The 22,092-nt window shown below is 38.8% G+C and overlaps 1 protein-coding gene across 1 annotated transcript in view; it reads left to right on the forward strand.

Annotated features, from left to right (window-relative positions):
• Positions 1–389: 389 nt before the first annotated feature.
• The window catches only part of UACA (uveal autoantigen with coiled-coil domains and ankyrin repeats), an 86,664-nt gene continuing 64,961 nt past the window's right edge, over positions 390–22,092 (forward strand). The window contains exon 1 of the mRNA XM_059912866.1: positions 390–629. Coding sequence (XP_059768849.1) covers positions 549–629 — 81 coding nt within the window. The 5' untranslated portion in view covers positions 390–548. The remainder of the gene's footprint in view (positions 630–22,092) is intronic.

A 22,092-nucleotide genomic window follows, 5' to 3' on the forward strand; every position in this document is an offset into this window, starting at 1 on the left:
GGAGTGCTTTCTGGGATCAGACGGAAGGAAGGGAACTCTACTTGGGAAAGAGCACGTGGGTGGGAAGAGGAAGGGAGTCCGGGAAGGTGAGAGCTGGTGTAGGCTGGACCCCATGCTCTCTCTAGACCTGAGGCTCCATCACCCAGGTAGGCGGGCGCCGATGGTCTGGAGCCTGCCTCTTGCGTCTCTCCAGACCGCTGGCCGCCCACCTCTGCCACTCCCCCAGCAGAAATTCCAAACTTTTTCTCCAGCAGGGAGAGGAAGGGTGTTATTAAGTTTGAAAGGGAAGTCCCTCCCCCTTCCAGGATTCCTATTGGTCGGGGTCGGCCCCATCCCCGCCAGGGTCGCAGGCGGATTGGCTGTGGTAGGGGAGCCGCGCCGCAGGCCCTGGGCCGACGGCCGCCAGGGGCCCCCAGGTGGCAGGCAGGTGGGGCTGGGACCGCCAGCGTTGCCGCCTCCTCTGCGCGCTTGCAGCCCTCAGACTCTAAGGTTCGCGCGCGGGTCAGACGCGCCGCGCTCGGCGGGAGCGGGACTGCCAGGACTTGGCCATGAAGAGCCTCAAGTCCCGCCTGAGGAGGCAGGACGCGTCCGGCCCCGCGCCGTCCGGCGCCGCCGCCGCCGCCAGCGCGGTGAGTCCCGCGGCCGGTGGGCGCCCCGGACTCCCGGCGCTGCCCTCCCGCGAGCCGCGGAGTCCTCCTCTGTTCGGCTTTGCCTCAGGGCGTCCCGCTGGGTCGGCCCCGGCGACTCCTCCTCCCTCCTCTGGCCAGGGCTCCGCGTCGGCCCGGAGACCCTGGGGACCCTGCCCACCGCCGCCCCCGGGCCTCGACGAATCCCTTTCCCGCCCCTCATCCCCGGGTCTCCCAGCTCCTGGTCTTCGGGATTGGATCGCACCCTCCTCCTCAATTCGGTTTTCGGGGTTGTCCCCCACCCCGGCCCTTCCCCGGCGACCCCAGCCCCTCCCCTCTCCCGGGCTGGCCCCCTCATCCCACGCGCGGCTCTGACCCGGCCCGATTCCGCGGGGCCCAGGCGGGCGCCCCTCAGTCCCCGGAGCTGCGGGCCGGGCGGGGGCTTGGCGCCCCGCAGTCCAGGTGGGCAGGGCAGTGGACCTGGCGCCGCCCCGCCCGGACTCCGGACCTTCCGTGGGTGAGCGCTGCCGGGCTGGGTGGACGTCGTGTGCTGGACGCTGTCGCGGGGTCCCTGGGAAAGTTTGATTTCTGAGTGAGGCAGACGGAATCGGGTGTAGTTGTAAAGACAACGCCCCCAATGGGTGGTGACCCTGGAAGTGCAGGTGGTTGTCTTGTGGGACCGTGTAAGTCTCACCTGTGGGACAGACCCGTGTAGACCTCCATTCGGCGCAGATCTGCAGCCCGGCCTCAGTGTGCGCGCTAAGAAGTTCTCCGGGCCTCTCAAGTTGGCAGGAGAACAGAAATCTTGAGAAACAGCCTGACCGCAGATGTTGGGATTTAGATAATTTGGCAAGTTAGAAGAGTTGGCCATATCACCAACATTCTATATTATTAGAATAAACGTTATTTTAAAAGTCTTGGAAGAGTCAGAAACGTAAACGAGATGTAATGCTCAAAATGCCTGGCTGCCCATTTGTAGTAATTAAAACGGACCTTAATAAGTTTACATAGGTTTTACCCAATGATTATATGCTTTTTATGAGAATACTAATTCATGTACTTTGGCTTTTGAGTGAATTCAGAATTGTGCCTTTCTCCCCACCTGACTACTTCTAGGATGATTTTACTTGGACTTAAAGGAAATTGTGGCGAAACTTGGCTCTTTAATTCCCAACTGAAAAAAAAAAACAAAAAAAAGGAATAGCTTCATATGGCATGATATTTGATGATTTGCTATTGTTTAATAAAGCATGAAATTGTTTAATTAGCCCATAGAAGGAATGATTACTTTCACATTATTTTTTAAAATAAAATAATTGGCGGAAACGTCATTTAGTGATATCAGAGGTCACGATAGGTAGCTGAGTTAAAGATTCAACTTCTTTGTAGTGCAGGTTGTTTTCAGCTTTAAAGATATACTTTTCTAGGATTATTCACAGTATTATACCCATTTGGTTTGCACTAAGGGTTCACATCCCATATCTAGGTTTGTACACCTTAATTTTAGCCTGTTTTCTCTTCTAGAAATGCAGAGTGTTTAGTTGTTATTGGTATTATCAGCATGCCAGTTTGCATTTTATACATTTGGCACGTGAAGCGCATCTCTCTGAGCTTAAGTCTTCAGCATTTGTTACACTGAGCATTCTGTTATTTTTCTTAAAATAACGGCATAAAAATAAAGAGAAATATATGGTATAAAAAAATAGAATCTACCTGCTTAGAAAAAGTGAACATTTCTCAGTATTAGTTAAATATTCAAATAAATTTTGTAAAATATTCAAATGAAAATAAATGAGTGTGATGACTAATAAAACCAAACCAAGCATTGATAGAGTACAATACATGTACAAGGGAAATAGATTCCTTCTGCTTTTCAGTCTATAACCCATAATCTCTAATGTCCTATTTGGTCACATGTGTATGTATTGTTATGACTGAGCATCTTTTTTTAAATCTTTTTGCCTTCAAAAATATTTAAATTTTATTTATTTGCTCTTGAGTAGATAACATAGCACATGGCTTAATATTTAAAAGGAACAAAATTATTTACAGCAAAAAGCCCCTCTCCCACCTGTGTCCTTCAGTTTTTCTGCCTGCTCCCCACCATTCCTCAGAGGCCAATGGTGTTATCAATTGCCTGCATATCCCTCCAGAGAGAGTTTAGCATATACAAGCAAATATTAATACAAGTATTCACCCTTTATAGAAATGGTAACACATTGTACCCGCTGTTCCATATATTTTTTTAAACTCCAGTATTTAGGCCCTTTCAGAGCATCCCCATTCAAATCTTTTGCTATAATAAAAAATGGTATGATGAATAAACCTGTATATATTTCAAGTGGGGTGTGTGTGTGTGTATATACTTGTAGAATCAGTTCCTAAAAGTGGGATTGGTGGGTTAAAGGATATGTGCATATGTAATTTTAAAGAATGTTGTTAAATTTCCTCTGTGCGTCATGTACCCAATGTGTGAGTAATTATCACTTACCATGCTTTTCTTTAAAGTTCGCTCAGATTTTTAAGTTTTGCCAGCCTGATAGGTAAATACGGTATCTCAGGATAGTTTGAAATTGTATTTCTTTTATTATGGGTGAAGTTGAGTATCTTTTCATATTTTTAAAAGCTCCTTCCATGTTCTTTTCTGTGAACAGTTTACCCTTTCCATTTTTCTATTTGGTTGTTGATTTCTTTCCTATTCATTTGTATGTACTTTATATCAGGGAAATTAACCTTTTATTTTATTTTTTAAAATTAATTTATTTTTGGCTGCATTGGGTCTTTGTTGCTGCATGCGGGCTTTCTCTAGTTGCGGTGAGCGGGGGCTACTCTTTGGTGCAGTGCGTGAGCTTCTCTTGTTGCAGAGTATGGGCTCTAGGCGTGCGGGCTTCAGTAATTGTGGCACGTGGGCTCAGTAGTTGTGGTGCCTGGGCTCTAGAGCGCAGGCTCTGTAGTTGTGCACAGGCTTAGTTGCTCCACGGCATGTGGGATCTTCCTGGACCAGGGCTTGAACCCGTGTCCCCTGCATTGGCAGGCAGATTCTTAACCACTGCGCCACGAGGGAAGCCCTAGCCTTTTTAATATGAATGTTTTTTCTTAATTGGTTGTTTGTCGTATGACTTTGTTTATGGTGGCTTTTGCTAGGCAGAGTGTAGTTATTTTTGTACAATTAAATTTATCAACCTTTTATTTTATGACTTTTTAAGTTTATGTTATATCTTGGCCTTTCCACTCTGCAATATTAAGCAAAAAAAAAAAGAAAAATCTCCCTGGTTTCACCTAGTTTTTTGTTTGTTGTTTCATTTTTTTTTTTTACATTTAACTCTCTAATCCATATAGAATTTATTCTGGTGTAAGGTAAGAGGTATACATCTTGCTTTCTTCTTTCTCTTCCACTTTCCCCTCGTGGCTACCTATTTTGAATCTTAAAGCATTCATTTAATCATCAGGGAAATGATCATGATTTGTACAACTTTGAGAAAAAATTTTAAAATGTGTATTTCATAAATAGTTTTCTTCATGTATTTATTTAAGCTTATCTGGAGACACATTAGAAATAGACTGAGGTATGTAAATATTTTATGATATTATCATATGTGAAATATAGCATATTAGCTTAACATGCTAAATTATAATTATATGTTATATAAGGCATTTCAAATATTCTGAGTAGTACCGTGGTTATAAATATGTCAATGAGTTTAGAGTTCACTAAATGGGAGTGTGTTCATACACATATAAATAAATATAGTTCACAATTATAAGTTGTGCATAGAATACATTTGAGAGTCCTTTACTAGCTAAATCTGGAGATAGCTGCAGCTTTTGATCATAAAATAAGACAATTTTTGTTGTTAGATTTATTTTTAATTACTAAATTGGAGCTTCGGGTTTCTGAAAGGGATAATTAAATGACTGTAGGGACTTCCCTGGTTGTGCAGTGGTTGAGAATCCTCCTGCCAATGCAGGGATCACGGGTTCGATCCCTGGTCCGGGAAAATTCCACATGACGCAGAGCAACTAAGCCCGAGTGCCACAACTACTGAGCCTGTGCTCTAGAGCCTGCGAGCTGCAACTACTGAGCTCGCATACTGCACATACTGAAGCCTGCGTGCCTAGAGCCCGTGCTCTGCAACAAGAGAAGCCACTGCAATGAGAAGCCAGCACACCGCAATGAAAAGTAGCCCCCGCTCGCCACAGCTAGAGAAAGCCCACGCGCAGCAACGGAGACCCAAACGCAGCCAAAAAAAAAAAAAAAAGTAAGAGCGGTAATTAAAAAAAAAATGACTGTAAATGCTATTTCAGATCTAGTCAATTATATGTACAGTCAGTTATGTGTACAGTTATATGTACAGTGAGAATAAGCTTGTTTCATTTTCACCTAGTTCAGATTAGGAAATTTGAGTAGTAATTAAACTGCAAAGCAGTATTGCAAGGCGACATTTTGGAAGGGGGTTCCACTTTAAATTGTACCTATACTGGTAATCTCTGACCTGGGAGGTTCTGCAGTGATTATTTTTGCTGCCCTTTCTTTAGGCTTCAGTTAAAATGGGGCAATGAATTTTATAAATCAGCAACCAATTATGTTCTAAAGCATCTTCGTAATGTCTCAGTACCCTGAAGAAATTTCGGTATTTCCAAAAGAATTTAGAGTTACAAATATAGAAACTGAAAAATCTTTAAAAAACTTCTTTTGGTTCCCACCAAGAGTAGAAGTTTGAGATATTTAGAAAGCATAAAGGATTAAATATGATTTTGTTTTAGTTGTGATTTCGAGAATGAGGCATTTGTGTTTTCCACTCAGGAATATGGGCGTGTTTGAAAGGATGTTATTGTTATTCTTATATTGATGATTTTGTGGTAATGTGAAAACTAAGATCACAAATAGTTATGTTTAGTTTAAACTCATGATACTTAATTGAGCAGTGTTTACTCATTTTCATTAAAGATGCCAACCTTTAATTAAAAATGTTTACCTTAATTAAAGCTTTATTCAGACAGTTTCCTAGGGTTACCCCTGCTTTGTATTTCTTGTGGTTCTTGAAGGAAGATCACAATAAAGAAGCCCTCTTTTTATACTTCTGGATTTCAGCCCAGCAGCAGTTTTGCCCGGGTCATCACGCTGACTTTAATTGCTGAACTTTATTATAATACCAAAGCAGAAGGGTTGAGTTGCTTTGGTATGTCTTTTAGTACATAATGAGTCCAAGAACTTAAATGAGGAGTAGTTAAGCATTTTAATTACTTCTTTTAATAAGAGTGGAGTAATGATTGTGCATTTATTTATTGTGCATCATACACATTTTTCAAATTTAAAATCATTAGTTTCATAATAAGGCAGTTGCTTTGTTTAGTTTGGGAAACATTTATGGCACACATGAGCTAGGCTCAAGACTGAATTAATAATTAGGTCATCTTTGAAGAAATGGATAATTCCAAGTTGGGAGCAGAAAATGTGCAAGATGAGCATGGCATCCTTTGTCACACTAGAAGGCAAAGAAGTTATCAAAGATCAGGACTCTAGAGGGAGCCAACTTGAAGAGGCGACCAGTGATGGGGACTGCTTGGTCATCAATAAGGGTGATATGGCAGTGGACTGAATTCTGTAATAAATCTTTGAGTTCATAATAAAGAACTGATGTGTTCTTTTAAGATCCAGAAAATAAAGAGAAAGAATGAAAATTGGGCTTTTTCTCAGGGTAACCAAATACTCAATAAGGGGAAGTTTCTTTTTTATAAAAGGTATTTTACCCCAGCTAATAGATGAAGAAGGGACGATAGAATTAGTATATCACAATTTTACAGCTCCCCATGAATCAATGGCTATAGAATCCAGACAGTCATTTATGAGTAGCTACTAATGTCTCAAAAAAAAGACAGTTGGACATAATTTATCTCCTGATGGAAATATTCATTCCTACTAAGTAATAGTCTTGCCAAAAAAGCCAAACCTGAATATGATAGGCCTCTAGAGCTAACCACCATTTTACAGAAAATACAGAGGACAGAGAAACATGGGGATGCAATGAGCAAAATTCTAATCATGGGAAACTCTAGAACAAATGGCCTAGTTTTTTCAAAAATACATTCTAAGAAGAAGAAAAAAATGGAGGAGAAATCTAGATATTAAGAGAGATTTAGGAGACATATTAACTAATCACAATGGTAGACTTCATTTGACCCTGATTAAATAATTGTAAAAATAAAAGTTTATAAGACAATTGAGGAAATGTAAATGCCGACTGGACTTGTGTTGATATTATGGAATTATCATTTTAAAAGATTTAAGTGTGACAATGGTAGTAATGGGGTTACGTTTATAAAGAGGTCTGTCTTTCAGGGAAACATTTAAAAGTATACTATTTACAGGTGAAATGATGTGAAGTCTGGAATTTGCTTCAAAATAGTCTGTGGGTGGGTGGGAGAAGTAAGTGGGGGGTATAGTTGAAATAGGATTAGTTGTGAGTTAATAATTATTGTAGCTGGTTGGGTAATGATACTACTGTATTTACTTTTGTGATATTATTTTGTATATGTTCTAAAGTTTCTATAATAAGAAAGATCAAGCCATGGCCTTCATGAATTTTAAGAGAACTAGACATAAAATAACAATACTACAGTATGTTAAGAGCCATAATATATCAATAGATGTGTATAAATTGCTGTGAGAGCACAGATATGTAGGGTAGGGTCAGGGATAAAAGTAGAAAGGAGAAGCTTGAACCTGGGCCAGACAGACAGTTCGAAGGGCACTGCAGGCAAAAGAGAAGTGAGCACAATGGTGTGGAGCTGTGAAATGATATTGCCTATTGTGGGAGCATCGGGTTTGAAAACAAATTTTGGTGTTCTGGTAAGGGATGATGCAGATGAGTTATTGACAAGAATTTCAGTGAAAGTAAGGAGTTATGGGGTGACAGCTTGGGGGGATAGTCAAAGGAAGATTTTTCTTTCCTTTTTGTTTTTTTACCTTGAATTAAAACTTTGAATTCCTTGACAAGTTTAAACTGTCATTTAGAGAGATCTCTGACTGGAGTTAGTAAAGTTTCATCTTCAGAAATTATCCTGTTAATAACAAGTTCATTTTCCCTCTTATCCCCTTCCCCCTAGAATTAGCTAATAGCCAGCAAAATTTTGTTCTCATTAACCCTGTTTAACGTATGGTAGTAGACTTGGTGAAGAAACCTAGATCCCAGAATATTAGATTTAAACATAACTCACGTATTCTCTGTTTCATCTCTAGCATATGGAAACCTTTACTGTCCTGTTACAGATTATGCAAGCATTTGTCTAACCTCACATAAGGGATATAACAGATTGTTGAAAATTTCCACCTGCATGAGCTTATCTATGCAAGAGAAGTCAAATTGATTTCTGTAGGCAATTTGCCTAAAAATAGATCATTGAAATGTACTTCCTGAAATTATAAGCAGAATGATAGGCTAATACATGCATATTGCCTTTTCCTAAATCATAAAACAATTAAAAGCTTTATATAGCTTTTATATAGTTAGAAAGAGTAATAGCTCTTCCAGGTTTAAAAATATAGCACAAAAACACAAGAATAAACTCACTTGTTTGTAGTTATAAAAACAGTTGTCTGTTGGACTTTTTTTATTCTCAGGAATCCTGAATATTATCAATGTGGACTAATTTATTTCCAAATAGTATAGTCTCCAAAATGAAGTGTAAAACACGAACCGATACAGTTGAGTGACTAAAGCTCTGACCAAGGATGGGATTTGATGAACTGTATTTATATAATTGAATCAGACTGCCAAGTGCCCTTGAGAGAGAGTAGATGCCTGACTGAAACAATGAGGATAAATGGCTATCTGTTGTTTTTAAAAATCTTTTTTTCCCCCATAAAATTCATACATGCTCCTTGTAGAAAACAAAATATAGTTGAAGATAAAGAACAAAACAAGTCAATTGTAATTCTATTCACCAGATTATAAACCACAGGTTAGGCTATTTTTAAAGATTTCATAGTGCCTCTTTGTTATTTAGTCAGCATTTAATTACCTTAATGCTGCAGTAATGATATGTATATCTTTTTGAATCATATTTGATTCTAAGAAACTTTGTACTTAAAATTACAAGTAATTTGAAATGATTTGAGCAGGTACAAATGTCCCATTAGGAGAACTCAGTAAATGCTAGTGAATTTACTTAAAAAGAAATAACTTATAAGAAGTCCAAGTGCCAATAGCCAGTATTTTTTGAGCATGTATGTCCCAGGCATTGTTCTAAGTTCTCTACATGAACTCACATAATCCTCACAGCAACCCTAAGAAGTGGGTACTATTGCCATCATTTTATAGATGGCAGTTAAATAATTGACTTGCCCAAGGTGCTATCGCTAATAAGTGGAGAGCCAGGTGGCTTGACTCTGGAACGCGTGTCCTTAACCATTGTGAGCTGATATAATTTAAAATTTAAAGCTATGGGATTTGTACCTTAAGCCAAAGACCAAAAAAATTGTGGGGCAGGGTGTTTGGGCAAAAGGAATGCCTTTTATGGTAAGTCTCAAAACCAATTTGTGTTCCATCCAGCAGTATATAAAATTGTTGCATTCCACACACCCTTCCAGTAATGGATGCTATTATTTAAAACATTTATGAACCAAAAAATTTATTGCTTTAATCTGTGTTTTTAATTTCTAGGGAGTGTGATGATATTTTTATGCTTGTTGGCACTTTCACTTCTTGTTTTAAGAATTGTCTATTCATGTTATTTGACCATTTTTTTCTGTTGATGCCTTGTTCATATTGATCTTTAAGAGCTTTATATCTTTATTTTTGCTATTTTTTGGCCTATTGTAGCTTTGAGAGTAGTGTGTCTTTCACTATAGTTGTGTTTCTGTCCTCTCACCTGTATATTTCAAACAGTTTTTGCTTTATGTACTTAATTTTGTGATAATTGATACATTAAGTTTCCTGGCTACTTTATATTCTTTTAAAGTGTAACTAGTGATTATAAAAATCTGTAATTTGTCCCATTATAACTTTTGTCTTGAATTCTACATTGTTTGATATTAATACTGTCATATTGTATCCCTTTTGCCTTTTGTTGTTGTGTATATTTGTATGTTCACCCAGTACATTATCCCATCATCCTTGGTTTTAGCATTAGATGGAGGATGTATGGGTAAAGTAAGTCCTGAGAATCCAATAGAACTAAAAATTGTTGGCTTACTCTCTGGAGAGGGGTGTGTGTGTGTGTGTGTGTGCGTGCGTGTGTGTGCGGGTATATATGTGTGTCTAAAAGGGTATATGCTTTTTGGGGTGGGGGGAAATGATATGTTTTTAATATTGACTTTATTGATATGTTGTCAAGGCTTGACATTACCTCTGTAGTAAAGTTTTCCCTTTCAGATGCACAAATATATTTTTAAAAATCTCATTGACTTTTGGTTAATTTTTTTCTTACCAGATTGTGGCATTATTAAAGATGGGGGGGAAGGACGTAAAACAATCATGCTTTCTCAACCAAAAAAGTGAATGTGTAATTTTTCTTCTAGCTGGTTTTTGTTATTCCATGGTTTTCTTATCCGCAAGATACTTACCCTGTGCAGAGGTTGGGGTACCATGAAAATGAGTCTCCGGTGGGGAAGTCTTTGTGTGTGTGGTTCTAGTGAGGCTGGCATACTCTGATCTTTTCTGCTGTGTACATGAGGAATAGCCCATAAACACTTGCTGATTGACATGTGAGTGGTCTTTTTAATGGGAGATCTACTTTATGATTCACCTCTATTTTTTTTGACTGTTGGATTCTTTTAAAAAATTAACATTTTGTATTTTAAAAACACTATGAAATATAAACAACATTCATGGCAATGGTTAAGTAGATGAATGTGGAAAATGGAGTGTTTTCTCAGCCTTAGAAAAGGCACACTGTGGGCCAAAGACTGTCCGTTCATAGCTCTTGAAACTATGCCTGGAGCAGTGTGAAGGGGCAGGTTGGTGTGTTAGTGTTAAAGGGTCAAGGTCTGCAGTCTGGATGACTTGGACTTGAATCTTGCTGCTCCCAGTAACCAGCTTTATGACCTTGGGCAAGTTACTTAAATATATTTGTCTCCTTATTTGGAAAATGGGGTTAATAATTGCAGTTAGCTCAATAAATATTAGTTCTTATATTACTCCCTGAAAAAATCTCACCAGAGGTCATTCCATTTTTATCCTTTATAACCAGATGAATAGCAGTCTTTCCTGATCTTTTTCTTTCCAATTAATACATGCTCTCATAGGCTTTTTTTAAAAATTTATTTTATTTATTTTGTTTTTGGCTGTGTTGGGTCTTCGTTTCTGTGAGTGGGCTTTTCTCTAATTGTGGCGAGCAGGGGCTACTCTTCGTTGCGGTGCGCGGGCTTCTCATTGCGGTGGCTTCTCTTGCTGTGGAGCACGGGCTCTAGGCACGCGGGCTCAGTAGTTGTGGCTCACGGGCTCTAGAGCTCAGGCTCAGTAGTTGTGGTGCACAGGCTTAGTTGCTCCATGGCTTGTGGGATCTTCCCGGACCAGGGCTCGAACCCGTGTCCCCTGCATGGGCAGGCGGATTCTTAACCGCTGCGCCACCAGGGAAGTCCTCTCACAGGCTTTTATATAACCTAGATCTTCAAAAGATCATCTGCCCTAGCCTTTTGCCCCAAGGGAGGTAAATGGTATCTCTATTTTTTTTATTTATTAAAAAAAATATTTCTTGAGGGCCTAGGCTAAGCACTGGGGCATGAGAAGATGAGGAAGATAAAGAGGCTCAAAATACTGTATGGGAGCTCTATAAATGGATAATATAAAGTAATAACTGCTGTGATAGAGGAGTGTACAAGGTGCTGATCCAATCTGGGGCTGAGGAGTTGGTGAAGGTTTTTTTTGCAGGGCGAGCTGCTGCTGCAGCTTTTTTTTTTTTTTTTTTAAATTGAGGTGAGATTCATATAACGTAAAAGTAATCATTTTAAAGTGAACAATTCAGTGGCATATAGTATATTAACAGTATTGTGTAAGCACCATCTCTGTCTGGTTCCAAAACTTTTTTATTACTCCAGAAGAAAACCCTGTATGCATTAAGCAGTTGCTTCCCAACTCCCCTGCCCCCTGGCAACCACCAGTCTGCAGGATGAGGCTCTTAACCTGACACTTAAAAGAAGTGGGTAGGAGTGATCCGGGAAAGGAAGAAATTCCTTTCAGAGGGAACAGCAAGAGCAGAGGCATGGAGAGGAGAAATGTCAGAGTTGGGGGAAGGGGCAATTGGATTGTCAGCTTACCTTTTTGCCACCAAAATAATAGGCAAGGGGATTGAAGGGGAGGTAGGCAGGAGGGGAGGTTGGGGTTAAATCTTGGAATGGCTTAAAATATGCCACACTGTAAGTGTTGGACTTTGTCCTGTGTATGCCGAAGTGGCGAATCATATGATCAAAAGTGTTTTATTAGATGGATTACTGTGGTAGCTCTGTTCAGGATGGATTTGAGGTGGGCAGATTGTTTATGAGTGTGCTACCGCAGTATAGGCAAGGATTGGTGAGGGCCTGAATCATAACAATGCTGGAAGGGATGGAGAAGAGGCACACGTTAGAGAAACATGGGTCACCTGAGACCCAGAGAAGTTGTGACTTGCCAGCCACACAGTCAACAGACAAGTGGTCAGAGCCCTTGCCTGCTAGCCTTGAGCGAGTCTCACTAAGTCCCCTGCACCTGATGCAGTGTGGGGAAGGTGCAGTCCCAGACTAGAGGTAATAACTCTCAAGGGGGGCGGGGAGAACACTGTCTCCATCTTCCTATGGTAGCAACTTAGCCTTGTTTTAAAGTACACTGATTCATAGTCAATTTGGATGAATAGCTCAAAGTTCTGATGATGTTGTTTGAAAAATACTTTTGAAAGCTTAACTTGCTATGCTAATAATCATTATAAGCACAGGTGAATAAAGAACCCTCGATTTAGAGTGTTTTGCCAGCTGAGGAAGACCTTATGTGTACGTTTGATAGAGTTGAAGCTGTAGTTAGTGTTTTATATTTACAACTGTATGAGCTTCTCATTCCGTGGTATCATTCATAGCTATCAATATACTCTTTCCACTGGTTAATACAAATAGGCAGAATCTCACTTATTTTGCTGGGAACAAGTCTTTGGAATTCTGTTGAGGGACATTCTATCTACTTGTATATTTGCCATTGTATAAATTACAGTTACTCTGAGACTAAAAATTTCACTTCCACTCATATTTCTCAGACTTTTTTTTGGTCTTAACACTTTTATTGTCTGCCCTCATTTTCTTCTTTCGCTCCCAGGAACTGCTATCCAGTCCCCTTGAAGATTGCCCCACCTTGGACCCAGTGTCAGCCTATTGGCAGGCTATTAGTAGTGTTTAGCCCATTGGTAGCTGAGATTTAGAAAGAGTTCTCTTCTCTGTCCAGAGGGGGGCAGTTCCTGAAGGCTAACAAACATTTATGGTCTATTACATTCTACTTTCATTCAGCAGATATTGATTTAGCACCTTCTATATGCCAGATTTGGTTCAGTTTGGTTTGGTTCCTTCCTTCCTTCCTTCCTTCCTTTCCCTCCCCTTTCCTTTTTTTTTTTTTTTTTGCTTAGCTAGGTTTATGTGGTGGGCATGGGGACTATCTCATACCAAACTCAGCTGGCTGAATCACTCTGAAATGCCTTGCCAGCCTGATCCCAGGGTTGTATCCTTAGTCTTAGTTTTCCATAATGAACCTTGGGTAGAATAACCAGTCTATGAGCTAGGTTTTCATTTGGCCCATTTACCTCCTCTACTCTTTTTTTTCTTTTTAATTAATTAATTAATTAATTTTTATTTTTGGCTGCGTTGGGTCTTCGTTGCTGTGCGCGGGCTTTCTCTAGTTGCGGTGAGCGGGGGCTACTCTTCGTGGTGGTGCCCGGGCTGCTCATTGTGGTGGCTTCTCTTGTTGAGGAGCACAGGCTCTAGGCATGCGGGCTTCAGTAGTTGTGGCATGTGGGCTCAGTAGTTATGGCGCACAGGCTTAGTTGCTCCGCGACATGTGGTATCTTCCCAGACCAGGGCTCAAACCCGTGTCCCCTGCCTTGGCACGCAGATTCTTAACCACTGCGCCACCAGGGAAGTCCCCTCCTTTACTCTTTATAGCAAGAATCAAACTAGAGTTTTGTACTATAGAAATTGTCACTGGTTTCAGAGTTCTTTGCTTCTGGTTCACCCAGGCATTATGATTTGGTGCTAACCGTTGTTTCCACATTCATGCTTCGCCTTTTGGTGTAACTAGAAAATTGGCTCCAAAAGGTGACAATTTTGCAAAACCATGTCTTTTTTTTTTTTTTTTTTTTAAAACTAGGGGGAAGTTCAGCTCCTTTTTCAATTTAACTAATTTTTAAATTCATATAATTTTATTTTCTTTACAAGTTTTAAAATAACCTTACACTTTATTTCTTTAACATGTTTAAATATTAGATTTTTTAGCATTTTAGGATTAGAAAGGATGTTAAAGTTTTCTAGCCCAGTGGCTAGATGACCTTTAAGCTTTTTGACTATATAATCCACAGTTAGAAATACATTTTCTATTGTGACAGAGATGTAGTGGGCAGAATTCTAAAAATGGCCTTCCCTGATTTCCCATCTTAATCTCCAGGACTTTGAATTTGATGAGATACTGTGCCCATGGTTATGTTATATTACATGGTAAATGAGATTTTGCAGATGTAATTGAAGGTTACTAACCACTGGAATTCAAGTTAGACAAAAGGAAAATTATCCAGGTGGACCTATTCTAATCATATGAGAATTCAAAAACAGACTTTTCTCTGGCTTGCAGCAGAATTGGAAGGCAGAGAGATTTGAAGGACAGGAGGGACTTGGTATGTTGTTGCTGGCTTGAGGATGGATGGGGCCATGTGAGAAGGAATGTGGGAGGCCTTGAGGAGCTGAGAGAGAGGCTCTGGGCTGACAGCCACCAAGGAAACAGGGACCTCAGACCTATAGCTGCAGGGAACGGAATTCTGCCAATAACCTGAATGAGCCTGGAAGTGAATTCTTCCCAGATGAGAACCCAGCCTGGCTGGCACCTTGATTATGGCCTTGAGAGACCCTAATCAAAGAACCCGGTCAACCCCACTTGGACTTCTGACCTGTGAACTCATAAATAACTGTTTTTAAGCCTCTGAGTTTGTAGTTAATTTTTACACGGCAGTAGAAAATGCAGGACTGTTTTGCCATAGTCTATACTGCTATATGAAGAAATTCTATGGAAGAAATGAAAATCTTATAAGTGAAAAAAATCAGAATAAAAAATACAGGTACAAGCTGATAATAGTCATGTAAAAATTCACATGGGAAAAGACCAGCGGGGGAGATACAAAGATGATCATAGTTATCGATTATGAAATTTTTATTTTCCTTTTCTTTGTTATGACTTTAATTTTTTTTTTTTTTTTAAAGTAGAGGGAAGGATTTTTAATTAATTAATTAATTAATTTTTGGCTGTGTTGGGTCTTCGTTTCGTGCGAGGGCTTTCTCTAGTTGTGGCAAGCGGGGGCCACTCTTCATCGCTGTGCGCGGGCCTCTCAGTATCGTGGCCTCTCTTGTTGCGGAGCACAGGCTCCAGACGCGCAGGCTCAGTAGTTATGGCTCACGGGCCCAGTTGCTCCGCGGCATGTGGGATCTTCCCAGACCAGGGCTCGAACCCGTGTCCCCTGCATTGGCAGGCAGATTCTCAACCACTGCGCCACCAGGGAAGCCCATGACTTTAATTTTTATAATTAAAATATACTTATATTAATATAATTTTAATACACTTATTTATGTAAAACTGTGAACTTAATTTTATTTGGGAATTTATTACTGAGAACATGCAAGTTCATAGCCCTGAAAGGCTCTTACCGTCAAGTGTTACACGTGAAAAGCTTCTGAGTGTTTTCCCTTGGCTTAATTATTAAATATATGTAATTAAGATCATTGGTAGAAAGAACCTGTTGGTAATACACTAAAACCCCTATATTCCTTATCATTCACCACATCACTAATTTGCTGAGGAAATAGCTTTTGCTGTCTTGTTTTGAGAGGAACGCACAGGCCTGCACAGTTTTGGAAAAGAGATTCCGTGTAGAGGTCAAGACGTGGCCATTGGAAAGGTAGATTTAAATTGCTTATTTATGGCTTTTAAAATAAAGATGTGAAAGGCCTTGTTCCAAATATTACTTGTCTTCAAGCCACTTGACACTTGAAGTGATTTAGCCTTAATAAGGAGCTTTATTGCAAGGGGTCGTACAAGTTAAGCTCTACTAATCAGAGCTCTTTCTATGCACAATTGAGGAGATGGGACAGCAGTTTTCCTAATTGCTTAGATCTAACTGCATTCCTGCTGTTGAACTGTTTCGATAGTGTGGGAAAGGGTGAGTCACAAAAGAGGAAGGAACTCCACTTAGCACCCTTGACAAACACTGCTGGGTGTGGTGGTGTGTTTGGGTGTACTCCTAAGACAAATGAAGTGTCTCGTTTTATGCAGTGAGGTGATCATGTAGGGTTTTTGTTGATTCTAACTTATAAGATAAACTTCCTGTGTCTGCTCTTCAGTAGCATTGAAGAGGACCCTAAGTAGGAAAAGAATAGTATTGCATCATGAAGATGAAACCCTATCCTATAGTTATTTTTTGTATGAAACTGCTTTATTAAAACTAACATTGTTAACCACAAGGTATACTATTGCTTTTCAGCGTTCCTGGGTGATAACATTGATTCAGTTAAATAGCAATAATTGGGAAAATATGTTGAAAATGATAACATTTCCATTGAAAGTGTGAATACGCATGCTTAAAAATTATAAACCACTTTTAAACGCAAGGCTAACTTTATAAAGAACAGAGTTTTGGAGCTCCTGGAATGCCTCTTTTTTCCAACCTTCATAATTTCAAAACTTAAGTGTTCCAATTGTATACGTGTGGGTGACTCTTTCTGCTGGGTTCCCCGGTTCCTTGTTTGGTACCATCAGACTAGCAGGTTAGGCAGGCCCTGTGGTTCTTTGAGGGGTCACAGAGATGATGAGTAAGGTGTAAGTGCCAAGGTTTAGTATAGGACAGACCTTGGGGATGCGGAAATCAGGGTGCTGTTTCTGCTGTTAAGTGCAATTCCTGCTGGACTGGAGGTGAGAGTAAAACAGCAGGTGCTTGCCTCATGTTTTGGCTCATTGCCTGCCCCTTAGAGTGAGTCCTTCCTTAAATTTGGTGCCATAAGCACTTCACTCCCCTTACCCTGGTCCCAGCCCTGCTCACTGGTGCATCACTGGGTTAGCAGGTTATCCCATTTTCTTTTCTTTTCTCTGAAGGAGAAACTATTATTTTTTCACCCAGAGAATCCAGAAAGTGTCTTTAAATTGGTTCTTGTATATATGACTTCACTTGGCCAGAGCTATCACAGATTTGTACATGAATGTAAGTTAGAGAATATTTAGTTTATGCATCTGAAGCAGTTTGGTTTGTATATAGCATTTTATGAACATAAGTATTGTGAAAACAGTTTAGATCAATAAATAAATATTTCATGACTATGACTGCTAGGTTTTCAATATGCCCAGGGAGTGTTCTGATTTGTTGTTTTCTTCCTTCTTTTATTGAGACTTTCTACTCCTGTAATTTATTACGGAGGTTTTCTAGGTGTGTTTCACATTTGTAATCGGTGCTAGAGTCAGAGGTGGAATTGGGAGGTATATTACCATTGCCTTGAAACGGGAAGAGAGGAGGATTGGACATGAACTGTAGTTTTGAGACAGAGTTTTATATTTGGAGGTTGGGAGAGAAACACCACCATTTCTTTTATTTCTATAATTTATATTTTTATTTGTTATAAAAATATAAATAATAGACCAATCTGGGGTTTATATATGTACCACACCAAATCCTAGAGCCAGTACTGTTAGTTTAGTTGAACTTCTGACAATTAACGTCTTTCCTATTGACTTCAAAAATCTGGTAATATTTTTGGTTAAATTAGCAGGAATCTAAGTATTGTCAATGAAGTTTTGAATTTTTAATATGTAAACTGTTAAGAATTTGGTATACATCTTACATGTCCGTAAGTAAAGTTTGCATTTTAGAATCATTTGAACGGCCTTTTAAAGTAAAATTAGGTTATATTGGCAAGAATAAGACCAAGTTGTCTTTACCTTAATTCATTCCTCTGTAGCAGTGGTTCGCAACTACAAGTGATTTTTGTTCCCTGAGAGACATTTTGCAATATCGGGAGACCTTTTTGTTATTACAGCTTGGGGGCGTACTACTGGCATCTAGTGGGTAGATGCCAGGGGTGCTGCTAAACGTCCTGCAATGCATAGGACACACCCTCCACAACAAAGTCTTACCTGGTGCAAAATTTGAATAGTGCCAAGGTTGAGAAACCATGCTTTATAGGATTTATAACAAAGTATAGTTTTTATCACCCTTTATAGTTTTCATTCCCCTCACCCCCACATCTTAGATGTACCAGCATTTTGAAATAGTGCTCTTGTCATGATATGTGGTAGATTGATTACAGAATGGCCCCATTCTCTACCCTTCCCTGTATCCATAGTCTTTGCAACGTGACTCTTCCTATTTCCCTGCTTCTTGAATATAGGTTGTACGTGTGCTCTGCTTTGGACAATAGAATATGTTGGAAATGATGTTGAGCCTAGGTCTCAAAAGGTCTTTCATGCTTCTGTTCTCTCTTGTGAACAAACCCACACTTGCCTGGCTAGACTGCTGGTTACCAGTTGCTCCTATTGTCCCAACAGACATCTAGCCAATCACCAGACGTGGGAAAGAGGCCATTCTAGACCAGTCAGCCTCCAACCAGCTGGGCCATTTGACTGTAGACACATGCATAGCCGAGATTACTCAGTCTCACCCAGCACAGCAGAACTGCCCAGTTGACATGTAGACTCCTGAGCAGTAATACGTGGTAGCTATTTTAAATCTCTGTGTTTGGTGACAATAGAAAACAGCAATAGAAAACTGATACATTGTGATATAGTAAGCTTTTTGGAGGGAATGGAGTCTGCTTTTTCCTCTAATTACTAATAATTCTAGGCAGATGTCTTGTTAAAAAGCCTTGCGATGGGATTGTATTTGCTGCCTTCATAATTCAAAGACAGGGAGGCCATGAAGATTGGAGTGAAGTGAGCGAAGGGGAGAAAGTGGAAGGAAATTTTATCAGTGATCTCTTGGGGGTCCGGATCATATATTAGTAAGGATTTTGGATTGTGTTTGGATCCCAATCTAAAGAGTCCAGTAGGCCAGTTTTTTGTTTGTTTGTTTGCCTTTTACAGAACATCCCACGGTTTGGGTTTGCTTGACTTCTTCCTAATTATTACTTTCAGGTTAAATATTTATGGCAAGAATACTAACTACTAGAGGGTTTTAAGCAAAGGAGTGACATGATCTGACTTATGTTTTAAAAAATATTCTGACTGCTGTGTGAAGAGTAGACTGTAGCTTACAAGTAGACAAGGGGGACAAGGGTAGAAGTGGGGAGGCCAATTAGTAGATTAATTTAGTAGTCCAGGATGCAGAAACTAAAACAAAAACAAAAACAACCCCCCCAAAACAGAACCATAATAGTTCTTCTTATTGCCATTAATTAATATAAATTAATTTTATTGTAGACCATTTAAAAACTTTCTTCTGCATTTTCCATATACTCTCGCTTGAGAAATAATGAAATGTTTAAAAATTGGCCTTTTAGAATAATAAACTCATGGATCTATTTAAAAACTCATCTTTCCCCCAAAACATTAAGGGTAACTCCAGGAGAAAGGTGAACAGGGAATAACAAATTACAAAATGTGTGAGGCTGTGTTATATCTATATTACTGGAAAAGTCTAAGCAAATTATTTATTTGTAGGAGTGAACCTCTGAATGTGGCTTGGTTTCTGTTTAAGTACTGTGGCTGATCTTGTTCTTTTTTAAAAAATTTCTTACATTTTAAGTAAAAGGCTGTGGTTGAAGTACAAAAGATATTCTTTTAAAAATAACTAACCATCTTATATTTAAAAAAAATTATATTGTATACATACATGTAAGTAAGTAGATTTAGCAAGTGTTTTTAAATATAGAAAAAATACTGTGCAAATTTAAAACAGAATAAAACTTATTAGAAAGAATGTAACATAAAGTTTAAGATTTTGACCTCAAGAGAACACAGTTATTTTTCTCTTTAATGTATATACTTTATATAAGACTTTGGATGAAATGTTCTGCTCTTCTTAATTTGTTCACAATATGGAAGTGGTTCCCAAATAGGGTCCTGCTACACTCAAAAGGGACAGAAAATCTTCCAAGACACTCTCACACTCTGAGCCCTGATAGCCACCTATTCAAATTCGTCTGTCAGCTCAGAACAGTAATGATTTTAAAGCACCACAGCTGTTCTGGAACTCAGATCTGCTCACCATTAAACATCCTTGAAACTCAGAAAAATAACGTAATGGATATGAGCCACCTTCATACCTCTCACAATGCCTGAGAGTATCACTAGGCAGCATTTGAGAACCAGTGAACTGAAACTCATATTACACACAGTGCCTAGCCCTGCCTTTAGCAAAGTCATGAGCTCTGTCACTGTCAGCCAAGAGGTTATAAGCATAAGTATTTATTAACTCCAATTAGAATAATCACTGCAATACAGATAACTACAGTCCTCTGTTAAGACGATAATAAAGATACTGAATTTTAACTAAGCTCCATAGTTTCTCAAATACAAAGTATTATTTGAAAGCTGTTGAATATGCCATTTTATTAAAATCAATACAAAATATCTTAATTCCAATTGTATAGTGAAATACAATTGTTAGAATAGTTTGCTATAATTTGACTATAAAATAATACTCAAAGCGTACTAATTAATTTGAAAACTACTTATTCATGCCAAATTCAAATTATTCTTCATATACAGCTACTTAACTGATGTAAAATATGTGAAAAATTCAAAATTGCTTTTAAGAGTTATTAAATATTTCCAAAACATGAAAACTATAATTAAACTAATTAACCAATTTAGAAATCTGCCAGTTAACTTCCAAACCCCAAACCGAGGGTATGTCCCATAAAGGTATCTTCCAGTACAATATTAATATTATAATCCCCAACATTAAATTCTAAAATCAATTCAAAGTACTCAAAATAACAAAACTAGCAAAACTGAAACGTTTGTTATTCATTCCTTTTTAAAACTTTTCTCTGATTATAGAAAATTGTAAATCTTTAGAAATTATCATTTAGATTGTGAAAAATCTCCATATTTACATATATGTGACATGTCAAGATATCCAAGATACATTATGTGAAAAAAGCAAGTTGGAGGACAGCCTATTAGTATAATCCTAGTTTGGTTAGTGGAGCTTTTTTATTTTAGTTGGAAAAGTATACACCAAATTCTTCATTAAACTCTTAAAAATAGTTTCCTGTGTTTAAGGGGTACAGGAATGTGGGGTTCTCAAAGATATTCCTGGACCATACTTTAAGGGATGGGTTTAGATTTAGAGTGGTGTCATTCTGCATGTTGAATAAACACATGCACCAGGTCATTTTGGTGCAGATCGCTTGCCTGCTACATTCTGGCTGAGCTGCCCTGTGGAGTATTTTAGGTGATAGAGGACAAAGGAAGAATACAGCCAGTAAAGGGACGCTACCTTCAAAGAGAAACTCCTCTTCTTTGTTTATTTCAGGACTTCTTTGAAGAAAGTGTCTGGAATTAAAAAGACTTGAAAACCACCATCTGAGATAGCTGTCCATATCAAGTAGAAGTTCTAGGACAGTTTGAGGGTATTCAGTAAATTAAATGTCACTACCTTAATGTATATTTGGAGTTTTTAGTTTCTGAGAACATTTTCTCAATTATTTTCATTTTAGCCAGTTTAATCTGAGCAGGACAGATGAAAAGTGTATTAGAAATGAACATATTTCTACTCTGACGAAGTATTTCAAATAATTTATAAATAGGTTGCCAATATAAATTTATCTGCTCTGTGGACAATAAAGTTCAGAAAAAATATCTATTTAAAATGGAACCAATCAGTTTTATAGTGCTTCATATTATTTCTATGTGAGGCGATGTCAAATAATTTTAAAGTAACCTATTTGTTTTGATTATGTGCATTTTCTAATTGTTGTACAATCGTTGTTTATGTAATAAAGTGAGGAAAAAACTTTATGGGTATTGCTCTTTGTTAAATAATATTTTTACGATTTTTAGAAACATAAATATTAATTTTCCTTTTATAGGTTACTCCCCCCACCCAAAATGCCAGGAAAGAGGAGGGAGACTTTTCCTTTTTATATTCCCTTCTCTATACTGTTGGCTCTTTCTAAAAACCACGGGTATGTATTCAATTCATAATCTAAAAAAGTACAATTCAGTCCTTAAGCAAAAGCTGCCTGTTTTCCTAACCTTCTTATACCTTAACCACAGCCTTATGCTTAAAATGAAGGAAATTTGGAGTTTAAGGTGGAAGCAAA

Source organism: Balaenoptera ricei, chromosome 2 (genome assembly GCF_028023285.1).
Source record: "Balaenoptera ricei isolate mBalRic1 chromosome 2, mBalRic1.hap2, whole genome shotgun sequence".
In the NCBI taxonomy this organism is placed as follows: domain Eukaryota; kingdom Metazoa; phylum Chordata; class Mammalia; order Artiodactyla; family Balaenopteridae; genus Balaenoptera; species Balaenoptera ricei.